Source organism: Oryza glaberrima, chromosome 1 (genome assembly GCF_000147395.1).
Source record: "Oryza glaberrima chromosome 1, OglaRS2, whole genome shotgun sequence".
NCBI classification, from domain to species: Eukaryota; Viridiplantae; Streptophyta; class Magnoliopsida; order Poales; family Poaceae; genus Oryza; species Oryza glaberrima.
In genome coordinates, this window is record NC_068326.1 from 1,264,688 (window position 1) to 1,286,766 (window position 22,079).

Below are 22,079 nucleotides of genomic sequence, written 5' to 3' on the forward strand. Positions count from 1 at the left end.
TAATCTGCGGGCCGTATCTTATTCGGACTTATTTGGATAGTCCGAATTCTTCGTGTTAATTTCTTGGGCTGGGCACAAAACGAACTCTACCTGGGCTGCACAAGCTTACTTGTGTCAGCCCATAAATCTCACAGATAAAAAAATTAAGCCCACTCGAGTGCTAGTCCTTCTCTTTTGAGTAAATTTAATAGAATTACATATTTTATGTTCCAAGTTGTAAAAAACTACACATGTTTTTACACTTGGCACTTAACTATATTTATTTTGGATTAAATTTTCGCAAAACTATATTATCAACGGACGGATCCACCTACAAGATGACGCGGTTGTTCCACCTAGAATATAGATTTGGGAGCTTCATCCTAGATAGAACTATGTTTTGCGAAAATTTAAGTTCGTCATGCCTACATCCTAAATATATGCAAGTAAAGAACTATGTCATCTCGTGGGTGAACCCATTTGTTGATATTGCGATTTTGTGAAACTTTAATACTTAAGCGTTAAGTGTCACAAAACGTGTATGTAAAATCTACTCTTTTTTTATGTTGCTGGGCCTTTCTGTTAAAAATGAAGAGTATTAATAATGATACTTTGGACCTTTGCATGTAGATCTAAGCCATTGTAGCAAGTAGAATTGCTTGTAGAAAGAGAGTGATCCCACATTTATATAAGAGAATTTTTAGGCCGTTTGCCAAAGCATATATCCATTCATGATTCATCCATCCCAGTGTACCATGCAATTTGCAAAAACGATTTTATATGCCATTGTTCAAAGAATGTCCGAAGTAATCTCTATAGGGAATTTGTCTCCGGTAGTCCGAAGTGACAACGAGAGGTTGATGCTGTACTGAATTCTGAAGGGTCGCTCAGATCAGATCAGCTCATGGGTTGGTCCGATTCCTCCATGCAGCTAGCTGCATACATGGACCAGTTTATCAGAGCATGTCTAAAGAAACTTTTGCAATGTCTATATATACTCGAGTCTATGCAATTCAATTGGGAGAAAACACATGGGTGGATTCAATGTATGACAAGCGGGGCCTTGGTTCCCAATCAAATTTTACTTTGGAGAAAATTGTATTGGCAGTACACAAACTTGTTATTAGGTGGATGCAATTTAATACATAAACTTATAAAATTCTTGTTCAGTACACGAACTTGTCTAGTTCGTGTGAATGAGGACCAAAATAACTTGTCAATGTTAATTTTACGAAGTTGAGATGTTGATTAGAATGTGACGTACATACATGTAGTGAGTATGCATAAGAAATGCATTATTTATAAATTTGGTCTCTACTTTACCCTTCATCGTGGAAATGATGAATTTCATATATTTCTAACCCTTGTATCATTGCTCGGATTTTTAATCTTTTTCTACTATTACTGTATCATATTCTATTTTTTATTGAAGATGTGTATGTCCAATAACAACCTTCCTAGAACTATGTTTACATAGTGTCCTAATAAACTTCTAAATCAATAAGATTAGCTATGTAGTGTCCTTTTCGCCTTCCTCCGCATGGACCAGACAAGTTCATGCACCAAAACAAGCATTTTACAAATTCGTGCACTAAATTACACCTATCTAACAAGTTCGTGTACCGGCAATGCAATTTACTCTTTACCTTATATTCAAATTTTTAGTTGGCACTCTGTACTTCACTAGTCCTCCAAGTCTAAATACTGGTACTAAGTACTAATATTGTAATATCTCTGATTTGATGTCTGAAGAGCAAGAATAGGTTATTAAATCCAAACTGGTTTGATAAGTATGCTAGTTGGCTATATTACAGTGCCAATGATGACAATTTACAATATCTGTAGCAATGGCCATGATGCGTTATTTTTTATCAGGTGATATATTTTTTTTCTTCGAGAAACACAGCACAAATATAAGCGTTCACAACATGCGTACACTGATCCTTATAAAAAACACACGTACACCTTACCTTTATGTCAACAGGTATGTAGTATACCACTGAAAGAATAATTAGACATAAATACGAGCGGCCGTGTCAAGTCTGGAACTTGAACCCTGTTGAGTTACGCTTACTTCACTTCTAACCAGTTTTATGTGTTATGAAGTTATCTATAAGCTAGCATAATTTTCATAATATAGATGCCGCCCACCCATTTGTAACATAGTAACGCGAATATTAGGGAATGACATAATATCAAATAATTAGAAAGAATGAGGCTTTAAACCCAGATCATCTAGCCCACCACGTAGTAATGCGCGTACATATGTAGCATATGCGATAAGGCTGGATCGATCATGCATCCATGTCATAATATACTACCATACCATACCACTTTCGCGAATATAATTGTGAATGTAAGTATTTTTTTCGGAATAAGTGAATATAAGTATTTATGCTGTGTACTCCATAGTCGATCACGTATATATATATATCCATTCAGTTCGCAAGAATATATTCTATCTTGTGCCGGATAATCTTGCAAGAACAAAATTCAGCTACTAATGTAGTATTCCCTTCGTCTTAAAATATAAGAGATTTTGAAGGGATGTAATAGTACTATAAATAAATCTAGATCCCTTCAAAATCACATTCCTTTAAAATCTCTTATATTACGAGGATACGATGGAGGGAGTAGCTAGCTGCTGATAAAGTTTCAAGTGTGGCCCGTGAGGTTCCATCGGTCAGAAGCCACTGTATAGCTTCAAAGATAACGACACTTAGCCCCGTCGTCAGGTTGTTAGCCAGAGTTAATTGTACAGACTAATTGATAACAGCCTCATAGGTCAATGCGTCATCTACTTGTACGATCAGACAACAAGTATAAACTCCAAGATATGCCATGCACAAATGTGCCACTTGAAGTCTGAATATATCTTAGTTTTACCTGGAAAGTTGCATAGGCTGTATGTTCTTCTGGAACCTCGTCCTTGAGCTGGATTAATCTGACCGAGTCTTAATCTATTTTCTTTTACATACCAGAAACCCATAAATTATTCTTGGATTAAATAATCGCGATGCATTACTACGTAAAGCAATAAGTGAATTTGGATCCAGAAGCAAAGTCCAAAACAAGCAGAGACGACAGAGTTGAGTACGACTGAAAAAGCGCCTTTTCAATATCCCTTTAACTAACCCTGAAGAGATTCTCGTGTTCTGTACAGAAGTTATTGGATTACTGAATACTAGTATATACAGTAGGATGTCAACGGCTTTCACACGCACGCACGCAAGATCTGATCAAGAATTGAGAAGGACGGATTACAGATGCGGCTTTATTCAGTTCTAGATCTCCAAAATTGAATTGCCCATTCTCACGCGACCAAATCCATTATTTCGAAAGCTGGATTGAATTGTTCATCGAGCTCAATTGCAAATTAACCATAAAACATTTTTGACAGCAGTAGTTTGGATTGTCAGACAATCGATCTGTTGGTATATATTGGATTGTTGTGTGCATGCAGGCTGCATGAATGCGCGGCGGTTGTGCACCCGTTATGCGTGCTGGACTCCTTCCTGATCGAAAGCATGAGAATATATAATGTGATGTGCAAATCAAGACGTCACGAGCTGGAGAGTACGACTTTCAATTCATTTGCTTGACTGTCATTTTCACCGACAAGTTAAGCATGCATGAGATCGATCAGAATGCAGTTTTCTTTTTTTTTTTAAGTGCAGCATGCAGTGATAGCTGGCTACTCTAAGGTGACAAGCAGTTTATCACCGACACTAGCTAATTAAGGGACCCTTGCTAATCGAGGGAGGAGAACAAGTACCATGCGTGGTGTACTCTCTGGCTAATCAGCAACTATCTCATCATGTGATGTGTTTGCTACTGCTGCTGCCAGCCAACAGCAGACACAGCGCAGCCAGCTGATGATATAGACTCCCATCTAGTAGAAGTGTAATTTGTTAGCGAAAGATAATAAATACTCCACTCTCTTGGATTTATCGAGCATTGACCATACACATCTCTAGTTAAATGACATTTAATAGGGCTAATGTATGAAATGAATAGCATTATTCACCTATTTAATAACCAAATCAACATTTCTACAAAGTTAAATAAGTCATTTGTATTTATACTAGTACACAGAAATAGATACTACCTTCGTCTAAAAATGTTACTGCCTAACATATTAGGTATGAATTTGGATAAGGGTTATCCAAATTTGTAGTACTACCTCTATATTTTAATATATGACGCCATTGATTTTTTATCTAACGTTTGACCATTTGTCTTATTCAAAAAATTTATGTAATTATCATTTATTTTTATTGTGACTTGATTCATCATCAAATGTTCTTTAAGCATGACATAAACATTTTCATATTTGCACAGAAAATTTGAATAAAACGAATGGTCAAACGTTGGTAAAAAGTCAATAGCGTCATACATTAAAATACGGAGGAAGTACTATACTTGGTGTACTAACATTTTGGTACAAAGATAGTATTTTTTTTTTATGGATGTAACTGAAGAGAACACATGACATGTAGCCTAAAAATATACAACACCACAAGGATGTTTCTGTAAAAAGTAACACAACAGAGAAGAAATGGGTAAAAATGGAAAAACGAAAGTCGTCCCCACCAAGCTAGCGTGGCCATCAACCAACCCCTTTTCCATTCCGATCCGACCCGACGCGGTCAATTCCTTCCCACGCCGCGCATCGCATTCGCAAACTCCGACCAAGCCGAGCGAGTCTTCTTCTTCTTCTCCATCGCGTCGTCTCCCTCCCTCCTTCCCCCTCCCCTTTAAAAATCCAAACCCCTCTCCTCCACCTCCATCTCCATTCCCAACCCAAACCCCCGCAACCGCAAATCCCGCGCTGCTAGTGCTACCTAGGGTTCGCCTCCCTCCTCCCTCCCAATGGCCGGCCCTACTCCTCCTCCGCCGGAGGAGGAGCCCTCCTCCCCTTCCCTGCGCCTGCGCTGCGCGGTGCAGCACTACGAGTGGGGCCGACGCGGGGAGGCCTCCCTCGTCGCCCGCCTCTCCGACGCCAACGCCGACGACCACGGCCCCGACCCCGCGCGCCCCTACGCCGAGCTGTGGATAGGCACGCACCCCTCCGCGCCCTCCTCCCTCCTCGCCGACGGCCTCCTCAGGGACTGGCTCGCGCGCCACCCCGCCGCGCTCGGCCCCGCCGTCGCCGCTCGCTGGGGAGGCGACCTCCCATTCCTCTTCAAGGTTAGGCGCTACCACCATTTGCTTCCTTCCAATCTGGTTTTGCCGCGTCAAACACTCGCTCTCCCGTACGACTCGGCGACGCTGACTTTGGCGTGCCACGCGCCCACGCCTCCTCGTGCAGGTTCTGTCGGTGGCCAAGGCGCTGTCGATCCAGGCGCACCCGGACAAGGACCTCGCCGAGGTGCTGCACGCGCTGCGTCCGGCCACCTACAAGGACGGCAACCACAAGCCCGAGATGGCCATCGCCGTCACCGAGTTCCGCGTCCTCTGCGGCTTTGCCGGTATCCAGGTACCTGTCCAAACTCCCAAAATCCGTTACGTGCTTCTTATTTTTCGGGTTTATCAGCCACAGTCCCCCCCCCCCCCTCCCCCCCCTGAATTTTAGTAATGTCAGTTGAAACGCACCCGAAAAGGCCGAGTACTCTTTGACTCCTTCTAATGTACCACTGGATCGATGATACGCTACAGTCGATTATATAGGAGTAATTTTTTTATGCAACCGCCAAAATTCCTTCGTTGCCCCAAATCGAATTGAGGGTGGAATATTTGACTTTAGTGAACTGATTAACAGAGTGTCATCATTGAAAGGTCTCATGGATAAATTAGTTGATATAAGGAGTGGTTCCATGTATTTATTGGCAGCGACAAATGAATAAATGATGCGTAGTGTTCTTGACTGACAAGTGGAATGAACTGTTAGCAAGTACCAGACTGATGACCTTGTACATAAAAATGTGCAATAGGGTTTTTAGTTAGAAAAGGAATAATAAAACAAATATTCGCCTAGAATTACCGATTGTGCTGAACAAAAGCAGAGAGTGCACTAATTATCTTCATTATGTTGCATTCTCCTTTCATTGAATAGTGCTTAGGCACGTAGCTTTCAGGCGACAGTTTATTTTTATTTTTATTTTTGAAAACTTTCAGGTGACAGTTTAGGGAATGAATTAAACTTCATATGGTTCAAAAATCAAAATGCAGAAACAGGACCTAAGAATCCAAACATGCGAGTGATGTTGAATACTGTACTTGTAAGAGACTAAGAATGATGCTTCAACAGGTTGTCACACGCATACCTCATGGGTCAGCATTTGCATATGCTTGCTCTTTTTTTTTTTAAAAAAAAAAACTGGGTGTTTTCATCATTATGCGAATGGGTGTCAAACCCATGACTTCACGCCTGTGCACCCCTGGAGTCCATCTGGAACTCATCGAAGGCCCTACCTTTCCAAATGATACTGTATGATACACGTGGAAGTGTTTGCTAGCATCTTCCGTATACAGAAAAAAAGCAGCAGTTATTAGGAGTATATGGATGGTAAATTTGGGGAGTAATAAATTTGAACTGCGTGTCCGAGAAAATCTAGTGGGATGATAATTTATAGATTAATGAATCATATATGTAGTATGTAGTTCAGTAATGACTGTACAATGGAAAATTGATGAGATCATAATTCACATTCCATATCTTGTGGCATATGATTAAGCAATCCTTCAGAGATTCTTTGGATTAATGATCATTAATATTGGAAAAACACTTTTTTTCTGTATAAATTATGTTTTAGAAAGGTTTGTGTCAACATGAAAGCTTGTCGTGCAGTTTTAAACTCCTGCATTTCATGTCTGTTATAACTTTTTTTTTGTTGTTATTCAAAATATTGACTTTTGTCATTATTGTTCCTGTTAATCAAGGCCTTTTACTTGCTTGTTGAATTTGCACTTTCCGTTGAAAAGCAATCATAATATCTGTGGAATCTGAGTGCAGGCATCTAGGTTATGAGTAGGTATTTAAAGGGTCATTTAAGAAATTATTATCAGATCAGAACCAGGGTTCCAAATCCTAGTGGTAACTGGTAACTGTTCATTTACCAGAATTAGGCATGTCAAAGTTCCCGTGGAAGCAGGCTTGCACGTGAGAAATCCTCAAATCCCTATGGAGGTGGTCAGCAGGTCAGGGATGAACTCTCCACATGGGAACCCGCTGATATGGTTTTAGGATTTCTCTAAGCGTTGGTGTTAGCATACACTATGTCGGTTTATCTATTCCTTGTCCCGTTACCACGCCTGAATAGAATTCAACTATGACTGGCTTTAGTTAATTTATGTGGTGTTTCAGAAGAATTCAAGAAGCAGAGTTTTTTCTCTCTAGTGTGTATAGATCTATGGTACTTGAAAAATAAAGGGAAAACACACACACACACACACACACAGAGAGAGAGAGAGAGAGAAAAAAAGAGGAAATTGGAAGCATTGCACTAGAATCCAGAGGGAATAATCAGGTAGTGGCTTCCTGGTGTGTTCCAGGATTTGTCTGCATTCTGAGATTTGGGACTCTGGTTATATCCATAGCCTTTGGTCTCATAATAGTTATATGTTCTCTCTTTAGAAAACAAAAGTTTTCTGTCATTGTAGTGTCAGATGGCATACATCTTGGGTTCATAACCCACTTTTAATGGGTTTTTGTTTGTTTGTTTGTTAGTGCTAGTTGAGATTTATTTGAGGTGTGCATAATGTTAGCAGGAGCAGAGTATATATTACAGTGCTGTTTGGGAGAGCTTCTTTCAGCATACCACAATCCCTGTCATTTAATTAACAAAAACCACATATCTTTTTTAAGATTACGCAATTTTACTGGCAGTCATAGATGCTTCCTTTTTTTTCTTTGAATAGCTACAGGTATAAATCTGCCTTGTTCATTAATGTACTGTCTATACAATGTTGAAGGAACTTAAGGACGTTTTAAGAACTGTGCCTGAAGTTGAAGACCTTGTTGGACCTGAAGATGCTGCCAAGCTTTTGTCTGTGAAAGAGTACCATGGTGTCAATGAAGTAAAATCCTGTCTGCGGTCAGCTTTTACTAAGCTAATGACAGCTAGTAAAGAAGCGGTTTCTGAAGCAATTACAAAATTGATTTTTCGCCTGAATGCTGAGAGCAAGGTAAAAATATGAAATCAACTAGAATGGTTGTGGATATCTGCATTTTCACATGACATCAAATATTAGAACCTTCCCATATTTTATGGAAATACAGGCTTTTCATTCTTTGGATCTTCATTTTCTATGCATTTACATTATCTTACACTCTTACCAGTAAAATGTGCCATGAACATTTCTCTTCATTATCTTTCCAAATGAAAGTTAGGTTCTGTTCTCTCCTGCTTGAAAGTTATGCGGTGGTTCTTTCGTATACGATGCTAAACCTATCAGTTGTTAATGAGATGTTAAAGTGCACAGATGATGTTTAAATGGCTTTAATGCTTTATTTTACCAATGCTATGCCATATGCAATGCTCTTGTTAACGAGGCATATCTAGTACTCTGACATGCATTCTCCATGTTTGAGACCTCTGATAAATGTGGGACTGAACATGGGGTCTAACCCCGCAGCACATAGTGTTAAAGACGTAACTTGCAAAATGACATTGTTCATTGTTTTCCAAGTTAAAATTTATTTTGTTTCAACTGCATGGACTTAGACTCTTCGAGACATGGAAACATAGTATTGATTACTAGGCAGTGTCAAAGCACTGAACAGTAGAAAATATATATCATGGCATTTACTTTTCTTACATTCATGTGCTGTGATTGCGTTGCTATGCTACTTAATTGAGTTATTAGTTACATGGGTTGTAATTGGGAGGAAAACAACAAAGGGGGAAGGTAAATATAATTGCACCCATGAGCAGCAATTCATGCTATTGTTTTTGTTTAAATCGTCCATTTTGTTGAACATTACATAAAACAATTCCTGTTTTGTTATCCCCATTATACAAAACGTTCCCTTAGGATTTATCATCTTCCAAGTAACCCTTTCTTTACAGCAATATGGAGCATAACTAACTAGAGTACCTTTTTTTAAAGAGAATTTAATGAATACAGGTCAAGCCTGAGATTCTATCTGTACTGATAATGATGTCATGATCTATTCAGGTAAGGACCTTAACCGAGAAAGAAAATCTAGTTTTGTCGCTGGAGAAACAATACCCAGAAGATGTTGGTGTTCTATCAGCATTTTTCTTCAATTATATCAAGCTCAGTCCTGGTGAAGCACTTTACATTGGTGCCAATGAACCACATGCATATCTATCCGGGGAATGCATTGAATGTATGGCCACTTCAGATAATGTTGTTCGTGCTGGTTTGACACCCAAGTACAGAGATGTGCAAACTCTTTGCTCTATGCTAACATACAAACAGGTGAGTTACAGAAGTGAAACCATGACAATTTCTAATTTTGATCACATGCCGAGACCTAGGAAGGATGCTTTCCCAAGGTCTGCAGAAGTTCTGAGAATTCGTCGTCCCAGGACCCAGGCTACAAGCCAGCACTGACATATGTATTGTGCTATGATGCCTATGCATCTTTGATCTTTATTAAACAGTGAATACCATAGTGAACTCCACAAAGTTGTCGAAATGATCATCAAAAATATCCTTTTGCAGGTCTTTCCAGAAATCTTGCGGGGGGTTCCTGTACAGCCGTATGTAAGAAGGTACACCCCTCCGTTTGATGAGTTCGAAGTTGACTGCTGCTCACTACCACCAGGCGAACTGGTTGTGATATCCCCAGTGCCAGGTCCATCCGTCTACCTAGTGATGGCCGGGGAAGGCGAGATCCAGGTAGATTCCATGCCAAATGGTGAAAAGTCTAAACAAGGTGATGTTTTCTTCGTGCCAGCATACACCGAGGTTAAGTTCTCTGCCTCTGGTCCTGAGTGCATGCAGCTGTACAGGGCTGGGGTCAATAGCAGATTCTTCAATTAATTTAGTGACTGCTGAAAGAGTTCCACACACAATTGCTGTAGGTAAAAGGTCAGTGCTTACAAAAGACAAGTGAAATGATATGACTAGTTAGCAAAAGTTACCATATGTACTGTATAGGTCAACAAAAGAATAAGTCAGGTTCCTTCATATCTTGATTATTTGTTCTTCCAAAGAGGTCTATACCATAGCGTTCCTCACGCATCCAGATCCATCTGAATGGAGAGGATTACAGAGAATAACTTTCAGCCATTCTATTCTATTACATTGTAGTTCAGAACTAAAATGTGAACTGGTCTCAAGCTTTGACACCGAATATAGTTGGAAATACTTACAGACATGCTCCATGTCTTTTCATTGTTTGCTCTGCCTTCTAGGCTGGATGACCTGAGTCGTTTTCCTTTTGTTTTGTCTGTGGTGATCATTGGCATTGTCGTTCACTTGGACATGCCGTTGATATTGGCATCGATCCATTGCTTAGTGCATGTCAATTTGCACTGCCAGTTTGTTTGTTGTTTCCTACTGCTACTTGAAGTACCTGGTGTTGCTTTCATTCAGTGAAAGCCGGTTGGTCCTTGCGTAGTGCGAGAAGGCCCAGTGGGCTTTTGGTGTTTGTTTCCAAGAAGAGAAGAAACAAACAGCATTGGATTGGACGCCGGAGTTGCATGGCATTTGCAGAATTGCAGGTCGTTTTCCTCTGCTTCTCGTGGCCCGATTTGGTTAAGCCAAAACGGTGTCTTTGATAGCGTGGACACGTATGTAGTACGTGCAGTACAGGTTGGTTGGGTGGATCACGGCATATATATAGCGTGTGGCTGTCATCTGTGCATGCACGAGCTTGTAGTAACCTGTTGGCTGCAGGTGGCCATCCATGCATCCTTCCTTGGCTTGGATACATCCACTTCGATCAGTCATCAGTGGCACAACCAAACAAACCTGCAAAATAAAGGTCTCTCTCCTTATCACGTCAATTCCTAGAACCAGCGATCATTTTGTCCTGCCTGCTTTCACTGGCACAATTTGCTTCCTCTATCCTCATATCCCATCTTGGACATCATCTTGTTTCCTTCAGAATTTTCAGATTATCGCTGCATTATTCATCTGTAATGTAATCTCGTACGGAGTATTATTCTCGTTTGTCCTTTGTCGTCATCGTCTTCGAGAGCTTAGACTTGCAACCAAACTGCCCTGCTGGTTGGTCTCTGTACCCTGTATGGTTTAGTAATTACTTGGAGAGTGCAGTGCTGATGCTACACTTTGACCAAGTATAATATCTGGTGCTTTATCGATTCATTTTTTGTACGTGTTGTTAAAGCAAACGTGGGGCAATTCGGCCGTCAATCCCGTGCGGCACGTCAAAGGAACACAAGAGAGTTTCGCAGGCTTAAGCAACACCAGCTAAGCCATCTACTTACCTGTCTAATCTGTGCAAGTGTGCATGCTTTTCCTCCCTGTCAACTCTACTTAATAGTTACTGACACTAGTAGTACCATTGGGATCATATCAACGGTTGGTGGTGAAGGCCGCATCAAGGAAAGAAAAGACTCCAACTTTTGATCCAAACTATCCAAGTATGCATTGTCATTTCACATTGGAGAAGTAGTGGACTTCCAGTGTGTGGTTGGTATTCCGTGTTGGTTTTTTGGTTGATGGCTGATGTACATATATGTTGTGTTGATGTTCACTTGACAGGAAAGTTCAGGTGATTCGGCCTGTTGTTTTCCAGCATGTGTGGAAGACGGATGGATGTCTTCTTTGATCATCTCTGTGGACTGTGTGGAAGATGTTAATTAGTGGGTCACCACAAGTTGCTAGCTGCAGAAATGGACTCCATATTCTGGATCATATATACAGAGTAGTTGTACATGACAAATCAGCATCATATCATTGCTAGTTTGCCACCTGCTCAAATTTATATGATCAGAGCTTGAAGATGGGTGCTAAGCTAGAGCTTTGGTAATAATTACCATGGCCTAGTGGAAATCATGCTTGTCATGGATGTGTAGCAATATAGCATATGATGGGCTGGAGAGCATGCACAAAGCCGAGAGCTTGGCATACAAGCTTGCATGCATCTTGGGTAGCTTAAAAAAAAACAAAATCTTGCATCTTTTAATTGAAGGTTTTGTTAAGCACAATAAGTAATCCACCCTAGCTACAAATTACTTTAATTAATTAAGTTGTGTAAAGCATGCAATCTGGACAACGTAGTACGTTCAAAGTTAGGCCAGCAGTCAACAGCCACTGTAAAGCTAATGCCGGACCAAACGTGCAAAAATATCATGCATATGCAAGCTGATTAACAAGTTAATTAGTAGCATGTTTTCGCGTAACCGGTATGGCAGCATCATATATATACTACGAAGTGGCATCTTGCCGGGTTAATTAGCTCAGTTCATCAGGTTCAGTGAATGATCACCAAGTCGTTTGATTTGACTAGGCCGCGACTATCTCTGCACAGTAGGACGGATGACTTCCTTTTTAACTCTAGCATTGACTTACATTATCCTTAGGACCTTTAAGCAAGTGAAAACTAAAAGACAAGCTATCACAGATCAAATTTGTTTGTTTACTGACCGTTCTGTTATAAGCCCAAGGTCGAGTGATTCAAACCACTAGCTATAGCTAGGAAGGCAATACCTCCACTGTTTTCACGTAATATGGTTTTGTGTTTCTTCTATAATTTTTCAATTCTAAGTGAAAACTAAAAGACAGGCTTGATAATTAACTAAGCAGTCTACACTATTTAAATATATATATTTTTGGTGAGATACCCCTTTTTATTTTTTAGATGGCCTAAAATAAAATCCTCCTACACAAATGCACGTGTCCCGATTACTTGAATGGAGTTATTTTTACATATGGTCCTACTATGAAAATCATAAATTTTACAAGTGCTTGTTAAGAGGGCGACTTGATGTCATCCATGGCGGATTTGATTGCGCAAGCGCTTGGGAGTGCCAAATCTGGTGGTGGTGACAGCTGCGGAGATGACTACGTTAGGTTGCAGAGGTCGGTGGTGAGGACCGTGACCCAGCGGTAGTAAAGATGATGGCAACAACGGGCGAATAAAGGCGAGGTCCCCCACGGCGGCAGCGAGCAGATGCATACGAGTTCATCCATAGAACCGATGGGTAGATCCAAGTATGCTCATCCACCAGGCTAGAGGTAGATGAAGGCGAGGTTGTCGATGACGCCAATTGGCGGATCCAGGGGTCGAGGTTGTCCACAACGCCGACAAGTAGATCTAGGCGAGGTCATCCGTGATGATGAGGAGCTAGGGTTCCTAGGTAGCAACGGATCTGGTGACGATGGCGTCGGCTTTGGGAGCGGCCATGATTGCGACGACCTAATTGCTCCCTCTTCTATGCGTATGCGATCTTGTCGCCCTCACCCTCTTCTCTTGCATCAATGGGTGAAATTGTATTGATCGGCACATGGAGCAATGATTTTTGAATTGTTGGATATTTTTTTTGGATGAATTGGATACCATAGACGAGTGACTTATTAGCTAGCCACATGTGAAAAGCCCTTCTTCCTAGACGAATAACTTAGCTGGCCTCCTGGAAAGGGGCATTTCACATGCGGTTGTCTATGAAAATGGACTTCTACAGGAAACCACATCCTACATGTAGAAATACAATATTTCCACGGGCGTTTTTGTTACAAGCAATTGGGCCAACCGCCTCTGGAAATCGAATTTATCTGCCCAAAAAAAGATTTTCATAATAGTACTATGAAGTTGGGAAGGTCATGTGATGAAATGGCTTGAGCTACGCATTTTCTCATGCTCCATCTATTTCCAAATTAATATGTCAGCGACAATAATTACTGCTTCACATTAACTACCACCAATACTAACTTCCTATGGTTAAATTATAATAAACGAAAGTTGTATTGTCTTGTTAATCCCTTCTTTATATAAAGTTAAAGCCAAAAGCTCAAACCTCGTGCTTCCACGTCATCATCAAATTGTGAACCGTTGGATGAATGCATTAGATCACTTCTCAGACGTATAGAGCCCAACCCATTAGTCACCGGGTGAGTCTCTTCGCCCTCAGTGCCAAATGTAGCTCACATGAACACATTGGCCCATCTCCACACACATCTACATGTATCCAGCCCGTTAATCCGTATAAAAGAGTTTTATGGCTGAACGCCCCTTCAGTTGACATGCGCTACCTAAATTATCTACAATTTTTGGATAGGGCTGCTAAAAAGAATTTCTCCAAGAAAGCTATTTGTTTCTTCTGTTTCTTCTTGAAATTGTACCTCCTATTTAACAAATTGATGTTAACCAAATCCTGCAGCAACACGCGGGGCATCCTCTAGTTAACAAAGGCAGAAGACTCTAAATTTGAACGCTGAAAATTCTGGAAGCAGCTGCAACCGCCAAAAGACTCCTCAAACATGACCTTAATTAGTCCGCTGAAAATCTATGCAATGCTATCATGGATGCTGTCACACATTTCCCCCTTACACAATTCCTAGTAGTCCCAACTAGCTAATCTACGTACATAAATGGAATACTTTCTCCATCCCAAAATGAATTTATTTTTCACCCATCTCACATGCCAATAAAAAATTTAGAATACCTCTACTTTATCAAATCTCAATGCAACTATTTCTCACTTCATATATTTCTAACACAATTATTTCATACTGTCATAAACTCCGATGCAATGATTACTTTAAAATTAAATTTATTTTGAGACAAATGGGAATGATAAAAATAAACGGGACGGAGAAAATGTATGTCTTGGTTGTCAGAACATGGGATGTGGCCCGGCCATGATTGTTGATTTTTTTATGCACATTAGTTGAGTCGTTTCAAATCAAGGGTACGATCGATCTCAACAACATGACAAGGAATGGTCGATTTTGGATATGGTCCTGACTTGACCAGATGGGATGTTTCACTGTTGATAAGAAGCATGCATTATGTTCACCGATTTGGCATTTCAATGTAACCCCGTTTTGTCACACAGTCGGTGCAGGGAGGTTCTCCAACACATTCACAAATACTACTTGTCTCTCTTCACCAAAGCTTCGAGAGTTCATTTTTATTATATGCTAGTATATATTTCTAAGGCTTGGTTCTTAATAGAAGATGTACGAAACTGAGTTTATGATAAAATGGTACAAACGAGTAGAAAGTTAAAAGGTTGAAATAGCTTTCTTAAAGACAAGCTAATAAACAAGTTTTTTTAATAAAAAAAAAGTAGTGTAGGAAGCGTGTCTATGTTAATCAAATCCATAATATAATCTGTTAGCTTAAAAAAAATCATGAACCAATAAAATTCATGCCATTAAGAACTAATTAATCAAATCCAAATTTGTCTCGCCAAATTTATGACGGTCAGGGAGGAGGGAAATTTAAAGAAACCGGCGAGGACAAATTAAAATGTGAATACATACACAACAAAATGGTGACCTTGATATACATGTACTTTTTTTAAAAGATTACATGGAAGACGTAGACACACACAGAACACGCATTCACACACCATGAATTAATGCACCCTAGAATCCTAATGAAAGCACACCATAATTGATTAATCGGATCCCCAAAGTTTATTTTTTTTGTTAATTTTTTGGAGATGATAAAATAGGACATATATTCCTTAGTTGGAATTAATGTTACATCTCTGCAAAATATCAAAAATAAATCTCAATTGCATTTACCTTTACCAAAAATACAAATGTGTTCCCCGCACACGGAATTAACATTGAGTACAATTTTAGGCATGTAAGCATGTTTATCAAAATTAAGAAGAAAATGATCTTCAAAGCTTTTGAGGTACTACCTCCGTACTCCCATACATCCAAAATCTCTTATATTTTAGGACGGAGGGAGTATAGTACTATCAGATAGACCAGATATGATAATCGGAGCATTGACTACTGTTGTATGTGGGAAAAAAATGCATCTTTTTTTTTCAGTTCATTTTACTAGGGTTGAATTGGCTTATATTATTGTTTCTAAATTTAGCAACTCCCCGGCAACAACATCAGTGTAAGTACACTAGCAAGCTACTTTTGCCTTTGCTTACAGGCAAGTGCTACTAGGAATAAGTGGAAAATTTGACTTTATTGAGCTAGAAGATGGATTTGATATGACAAGGACTCAGAGCAAGTCTCATCCACTGCACACAAAGAAACAAAAGAAACCTAGGTTGCTTATAATTGCAAACATTAATGAGTTAATTAGCTGCCTTTTCTATTTCGTTCTTGAGTGTCATTTTTCTTCAGTAATGTTACGTTAATGCTGCAAAACATGCATGCTAGCTAGGTGTACTGTATATGTAGACTATGGTACAATATATAGCTATAGCTCCCTATTTTAGCTTTGATGAAGCATTGTTAATCATTTTGCAGAATGAATTATTCCTGAAAATTATTGTATATGTTTGATCCGAATTTCGTTTTGCATTCACACATGCATGTGAATGGATACTAAAGTTTGCATGGTTGGCTTATAGTATATCTATGTGGCCTTCTTTTTAAGATTAAATATTCACCGAATTATTAAAATAAATTAATTGTTTTACGCTTTAAAAATAGGTGTATGAGAAAAATGCGTCCTCTATTGTATTACTTAGACCACTTTGTTTTAAGCTTAATTTTTAAAATATTAATTTTTATCTTTATAAACAAGAAGATTTTCTCAAAAAAGAAGTGTATTAATATAATCATTAACGATAATCTACTCAATAATCTAAATCAAACGTTACATACCATATACTCCTACTAAAGCAAAAGCAAAACGGTGTAGTTATGAAATACTCCCTCCGTCTCAAAATATAAGCAATTTTAGCATAGTGACAAGTCAAATATTTTTAACTTTAACCATTAATAGCAACAAAATTAAAAAAAACAATCATGTAAAATTAATGTTACTAGATTTATCGTTAAACAAATTATCATAATATGCAACTCTTTTTATTTAAAACATATTATTTTTATAGATATTGTTGATCAAAATAACATTTCGGAGGGAGTAAATGAACAGGTAGGTACTCCAGGACGCATAGCAGTACCCTGCAAAAAAATTGGACATGTGTGTTTGTCCGTGTCGGTCAACATGAACAAGCAAGGAGACATGGCCTGCCCCTTGAAGAACCCCCCTCCCTCTAGCTCTGTCCATTCTGCAAACAGTCGCTGAACGAAAGTTATACGTGCATGGAGACTTGATGCATGGCCGGAATATTTCTATGTTTGTCAGATCAGGTCTGATTGATCACCAGCTGCTTCTCTCTCTCTAGCCTTACTACTCCCTCCGTCCCAAAATAACTGTAGTCATGGTTTTTCGCGCCCAACTTTGACCACTCATCTTATTTGAAATTTTTTATTAAAAACATAAGTCACGAGTAAAGTAGTACTCATGTTTTATTATCTTATAACAACAAAATTACTAATTATAAAAAATTTTTAAATAAGATGGATAATCAAGGTTGGGCGCTGAAACTTATGACTACACTTATTTTGGGACGGAGGCAGTACTTGTATACTTCATCCGTCCTATAAAAAGACCAACCTAATATCGAATGTAATACATCTATCTGTTCAGATTTATAATATTAAAATACGTTACATATCTAGTACTAGTAAATTAGTTTTTATGAAACGAAGAAAGTATATCATAGATGAACCATATATTTGTGTTTTGGATGTATGCTTGCATGCACACATTACATCCTACGGTTGTAGCGCCATATATCAGCACTGTTTGCAGAACAAAATCCTGTCAGTGATCGAGCGTCTCTAGCTACGTACAGATATGCATGGGGGCCTTTGTTGGAATCCGATGGACAATATATAACGTTAAAGAGAAGATAACATGTGTCAAGCAAGCTTTAATTTGACGGACGGGGCCTCTCTAGCTACATGGTGAGCATTCACTGGATAATTACTATATTTCTTCTAAAATATATATAGTAGTAATCTAGGATTAAATTAACGAGTACTACGAATTCGAATCTAGACAAACTCTTATTTGGTCCTAAATTACTAAATTTTGAGACGGGGAGAGAGTATATGTTAGAAAAGTACCATTAGTTGTGGTGAATGATGATGGAGTCGTGAGTGCAATTTGTCCATCAAGTATCGAATTCTATTGCTCACAATATGTACTTTGTGTAAATTTAATTACTACACTAAAAATTTATATTCATTACCTTTAATTAATACACTATATTCTTAAATCAATCTGAAGTGAAGCTCAGAAAAGATTATACATAATTAATTAATTCGATGTATATATGATTATTGTTGTTAGTTTTCAAGGTTTAAATTCAACAAAAAGTTATGTTTTCAGCAGCAGCAATTAATATATAAATGTATTTTAATGATATGGGAAATATTAATGTTAGTCAAATATACATCAATATTGTTTAGGACTGTATCACATATATATATTTGTTACAAAGTTTTAACGAAATATTATTAAATATTCCCTTAAAACTATCTGATCCCCACGTAATTAATTAGATTAACTTAATTTCTATATCACGTGTTCTGATTCATGTAGTCAAGTCCTGGAGAGGAAAAAAGAATCTCCCTTAAATTAGTATGCACCTATCAACGCTCTTCCTTTCCCATTCTATCAAAACGCTTTTAATTTTTTTTTCTCGCCGGCCATTCTCTATCAAATGCCATGTCCCACATCCTTTAAGAGGAAGTCTACTAGCACAGTGCCCTTGAAAGCTCCAGGAGTCTTATCAAAGCAAAAATTTCAAGTTGGAATCATCTCTAGCTATAGCATTTTCTTTCTCCACCTTTCTCCATCCATATAAATATATACAACATATATTTGAGGAGAAATGGATGAGATATCCATATGATTGTAAAATTGTTCCCTCTCTGGCCCGTTAGATTTGATGTGACGATATGTTACATCCATCGTCGTTTTCCATCTAGAGTACGACTGGACATTTTTCTCAGAAAGAAGCATGATTGGAAAAGATATATTTAATAACTACATCCTAGGTTATATAGAGCAACAAACTTAAATTCTAAGTCAAATCATTAATTATCTAACATGGTAGTATTATCTCAATAATGTACGCATCAAAAGAAAACAAGTTTTACTCCTTCCATGTCATAAAAACATGTTTCAAGTCAAACTTAATGTGAACATCAATATTTTAAAAATATTTAGTTAGATGTATGAAAACTATATTTGTAGACATGTACATATATAGCATGATAATTTTCAGGGTTTATAGGTCAAATTTGTACGTGGGACACCATGCATGTTCATGTGTAAAATGACATGTTTTCATGACTGAAGGGAATAACTGATCGAACTCATATATATTCATTTGTTTAAAAAACATATATGGACAAAATGTACCTGAAATTGTATCACTAGCCTAGCTATATATACTTCAGAATGTCTATCTAGTGTGGCAACTTGTGATAGCAAACCACACATATATAACAATAACAACCCTCTAGCTCATTGTTGAGTTCTTCTGGAAAGTAGCGTGGAGACGCGTTTGTGTGCTCTACTTGTTAAATTTCCCAAATTTGCACAACGCAATTTGAGTTTTATTGGCAACCCTCTTCTCTTCTTCTAATATATTGACGTGCAGTTCTTTTGTGCGTTTGCGGAAAAATGTTTTATTGGCAACCACACATATATGTAGATCGAGATCGAGATAGCCATCTCAAAGCGACATGTCATTGCCGACTTTCCCTAGCAAGAGAAAGCTAGCAAGCCAGAGAGAGGCATCTCACTCTCACACACACATCTATAGCTTGATTCTGACCCATATTGTTCCCATCTCCAGATGCAATTACAGCACACAACCCCACCAACATAAACGAGATCACTTGGAGACAACGACCTCTCCTCGATGATCAATGCATATAACAACAAGATCTCTTTCACAAACCCAACAAATCAAAGCTAATTGAATCGCCTTTTAACAAGAATAAACAAAGAGAGAACACACATACGTACGTACACAATTACATTAACAAAGTACTACTACTAACAATAGTTACATGCACCATCGATCGATCAACCACTACAAGAAGCTAGCTAGCTCTAGCTAATATGTTTAAACACATCTCAATAATATTCTCTCCATCGATCGGAATCATCACGCTATTGATCATCTTCTACTTTTGGTTTTTGCTTGATCGATCACTAGTACTTCTATCTTGATCGATATGATGGAACAACTCATCCATTAGCTAATGTGACAGCATCATCAACATCATCATCATGATCATCATCTCATCTCGCTTTAATGGAGAGACATCACAAGAAGCAACTTACCATCTCATCTATCCATGATCCATCCATCCACTTAGCCTTTAGCTACAGCTAAGCTCAGCTGGATACGTAGCTACCTAGCTAGCTAGCTAGATTCCTCCTCCCCACTCGCCGAGCTTTCTCGCCGCCGCTTGGCACACCTCGTCGGACCTCCACGTGTCGCCGCCGTCCATGGCGCCGCCGCAGTAGTTGTAGCTGCCGGCGTTGCCGGAGGCGGTCATCATCGTCATCATGGCGCTGCCGGTGCAGCTGGAGTTGAGGTAGTCGAGGAGCGTCGAGTCGGAGTAGTACTCGGCCGGACCAAGGTCCAGCCCGTCGAGGCTGAGGCTTCCCAGCGCCGACGCCGAGTCGACGAACACGCCGGCGGCGCCGTCGTCGAGCTCGCCGGAGGACTGCATCTGCTGGTCCCATCTCAGCTCGGAGAAGCAGGGCAGCGGCTGGAACGCCGCCGCGGCCGCCGTCGAGCCGGCCGACGTCGACGTGCTCGGGCTCGGGTCGATGTGGTGGTGGTACACGTTGTTCGGGACGACGCACGCCGTTGCTGCTTCTGCTTGCTGCAGGTGGGTGTCGAAGTCGAACGGCGAGGAGGAGGCGGTGGCCATGGCGGCGTGGTGGTGGAGTGGCGGTGGCGGCGGCGGAGTGGGGTCGGTGGCTGCTCCGGCCATCTTCTCGAGGAGGCGAGGCATCCAATAGCAGCGGACGGCGTCGCGGAAGACGGTGCTGTTGGCGTCGACCTTGAGCTGCCTGGCCTGCTTCTGCACCCTCGTCCTCCAGTAGTTCTTGATCTCGTTGTCCGTCCTCCCCGGCAGATGCTGCGCTATCCTCGACCACCTGATCAATCAAATTAACCAATCGATCTTGATCAGAGATAATTGATTTTGATTGATATATATGTGCAGATTGATCAAATCAATATGTATACCTACCTGTTTCCCCACTTGGAATGGAGCTCAAGAATGAGCAGCTGCTCCTCCGGCGTCAGATTCCCGCGCTTTATGTCAGGCTTGAGGTAGTTGAGCCATCTTAGCCTGCAGCTCTTGCCCGTCCTCTTCAACCCTAATCGATTAATTAACCCACATGAGTTCAAGATTGATTGTACTTGACCTAGATGCCATGGTTAGATCGATGATGATTGCAGAGTGACGGAGGACTCACCGGAGCAGCGGGCGAGGAGATTCCAGCGGCCTTCGCCATGGCAGGCAATGTAGTTCATGAGGAGGTTGTCTTCCTCGAGGGTCCATGGTCCTCGCCTCAGCTCCATCATCTCCTCTGCCATGGCCTCCTGCTGCTGCTTGCTCATCACTCCCATGGGCCCTGCAACTCTCCTCTGCGACATTGCTGTCTACTACCTTTGCAGCAGCTGGGATATATAGCTATCTAGAGCTTCTTCTTCTACTACTAGTAGTATAAATGTTGTTGGTCAGTTGGTGGATTGGATGATGAGGTCGATGTATGATCCCCTTGGAGGGTGCAACTCATACAACCATATATATAGCCATGTACCTCCACTAGCTCTCACTAGCTTAATTAGCTTGCCCCTTAACTACTCTCTCAACTCTCAACTCTCTAGGAGATCAATTAGGGAAGAAAAGAATGGAAGAGAGCAAGCACAAGTAAGTACAAGAGAAGAGGGAGGAGAGATGCATATGGCCTAGCTGCAGAGAGAGAGAGAGAGAGCTAAATTAAGTTATTATTGGTGGCTGCTTGAGATCAATATATATATATATATATATATATATATATATATATATATATATATATATATATATATATATATATATATATATATATATATATATCCCTTTTATAATGACTTGTGGCAATCATATGAAGGGAATTTTTGAGGGGGCATGCATGCAACTGC

At 39.8% G+C, this 22,079-nt stretch overlaps 2 protein-coding genes across 3 annotated transcripts; one reads left to right on the forward strand and one right to left on the reverse strand.

Moving 5' to 3' along the window:
- Nucleotides 1-4,696: 4,696 nt before the first annotated feature.
- LOC127761194 (mannose-6-phosphate isomerase 1-like) lies at nucleotides 4,697-10,347 on the forward strand. Of its 2 annotated transcripts, none has more exons than XM_052285452.1 (5): nucleotides 4,697-5,169; nucleotides 5,291-5,458; nucleotides 7,894-8,106; nucleotides 9,100-9,506; nucleotides 9,613-9,743. In XM_052285452.1, exons 1-4 carry the CDS (start codon nucleotides 4,852-4,854, stop codon nucleotides 9,499-9,501), a joined length of 1,101 nt encoding a protein of 366 aa, XP_052141412.1. In that variant the 5' UTR covers nucleotides 4,697-4,851; the 3' UTR covers nucleotides 9,502-9,506; nucleotides 9,613-9,743. The 2 variants fall into 2 exon arrangements, with proteins under 2 accessions (XP_052141412.1, XP_052141404.1); XM_052285444.1 differs by having other exon boundaries at nucleotides 4,705-5,169; nucleotides 9,100-9,366; nucleotides 9,613-10,347.
- A 9,489-nt stretch (nucleotides 10,348-19,836) lies between these two features.
- LOC127754117 (transcription factor MYB62-like) lies at nucleotides 19,837-21,776 on the reverse strand. Its single transcript, XM_052279587.1, has 3 exons — nucleotides 21,371-21,776; nucleotides 21,142-21,271; nucleotides 19,837-21,046 (listed from the first exon to the last, which is right to left on the reverse strand). Exons 1-3 carry the CDS (start codon nucleotides 21,549-21,551, stop codon nucleotides 20,305-20,307), a joined length of 1,053 nt encoding a protein of 350 aa, XP_052135547.1. The 5' UTR covers nucleotides 21,552-21,776; the 3' UTR covers nucleotides 19,837-20,304.
- Between the last annotated feature and the right edge of the window lie 303 nt (nucleotides 21,777-22,079).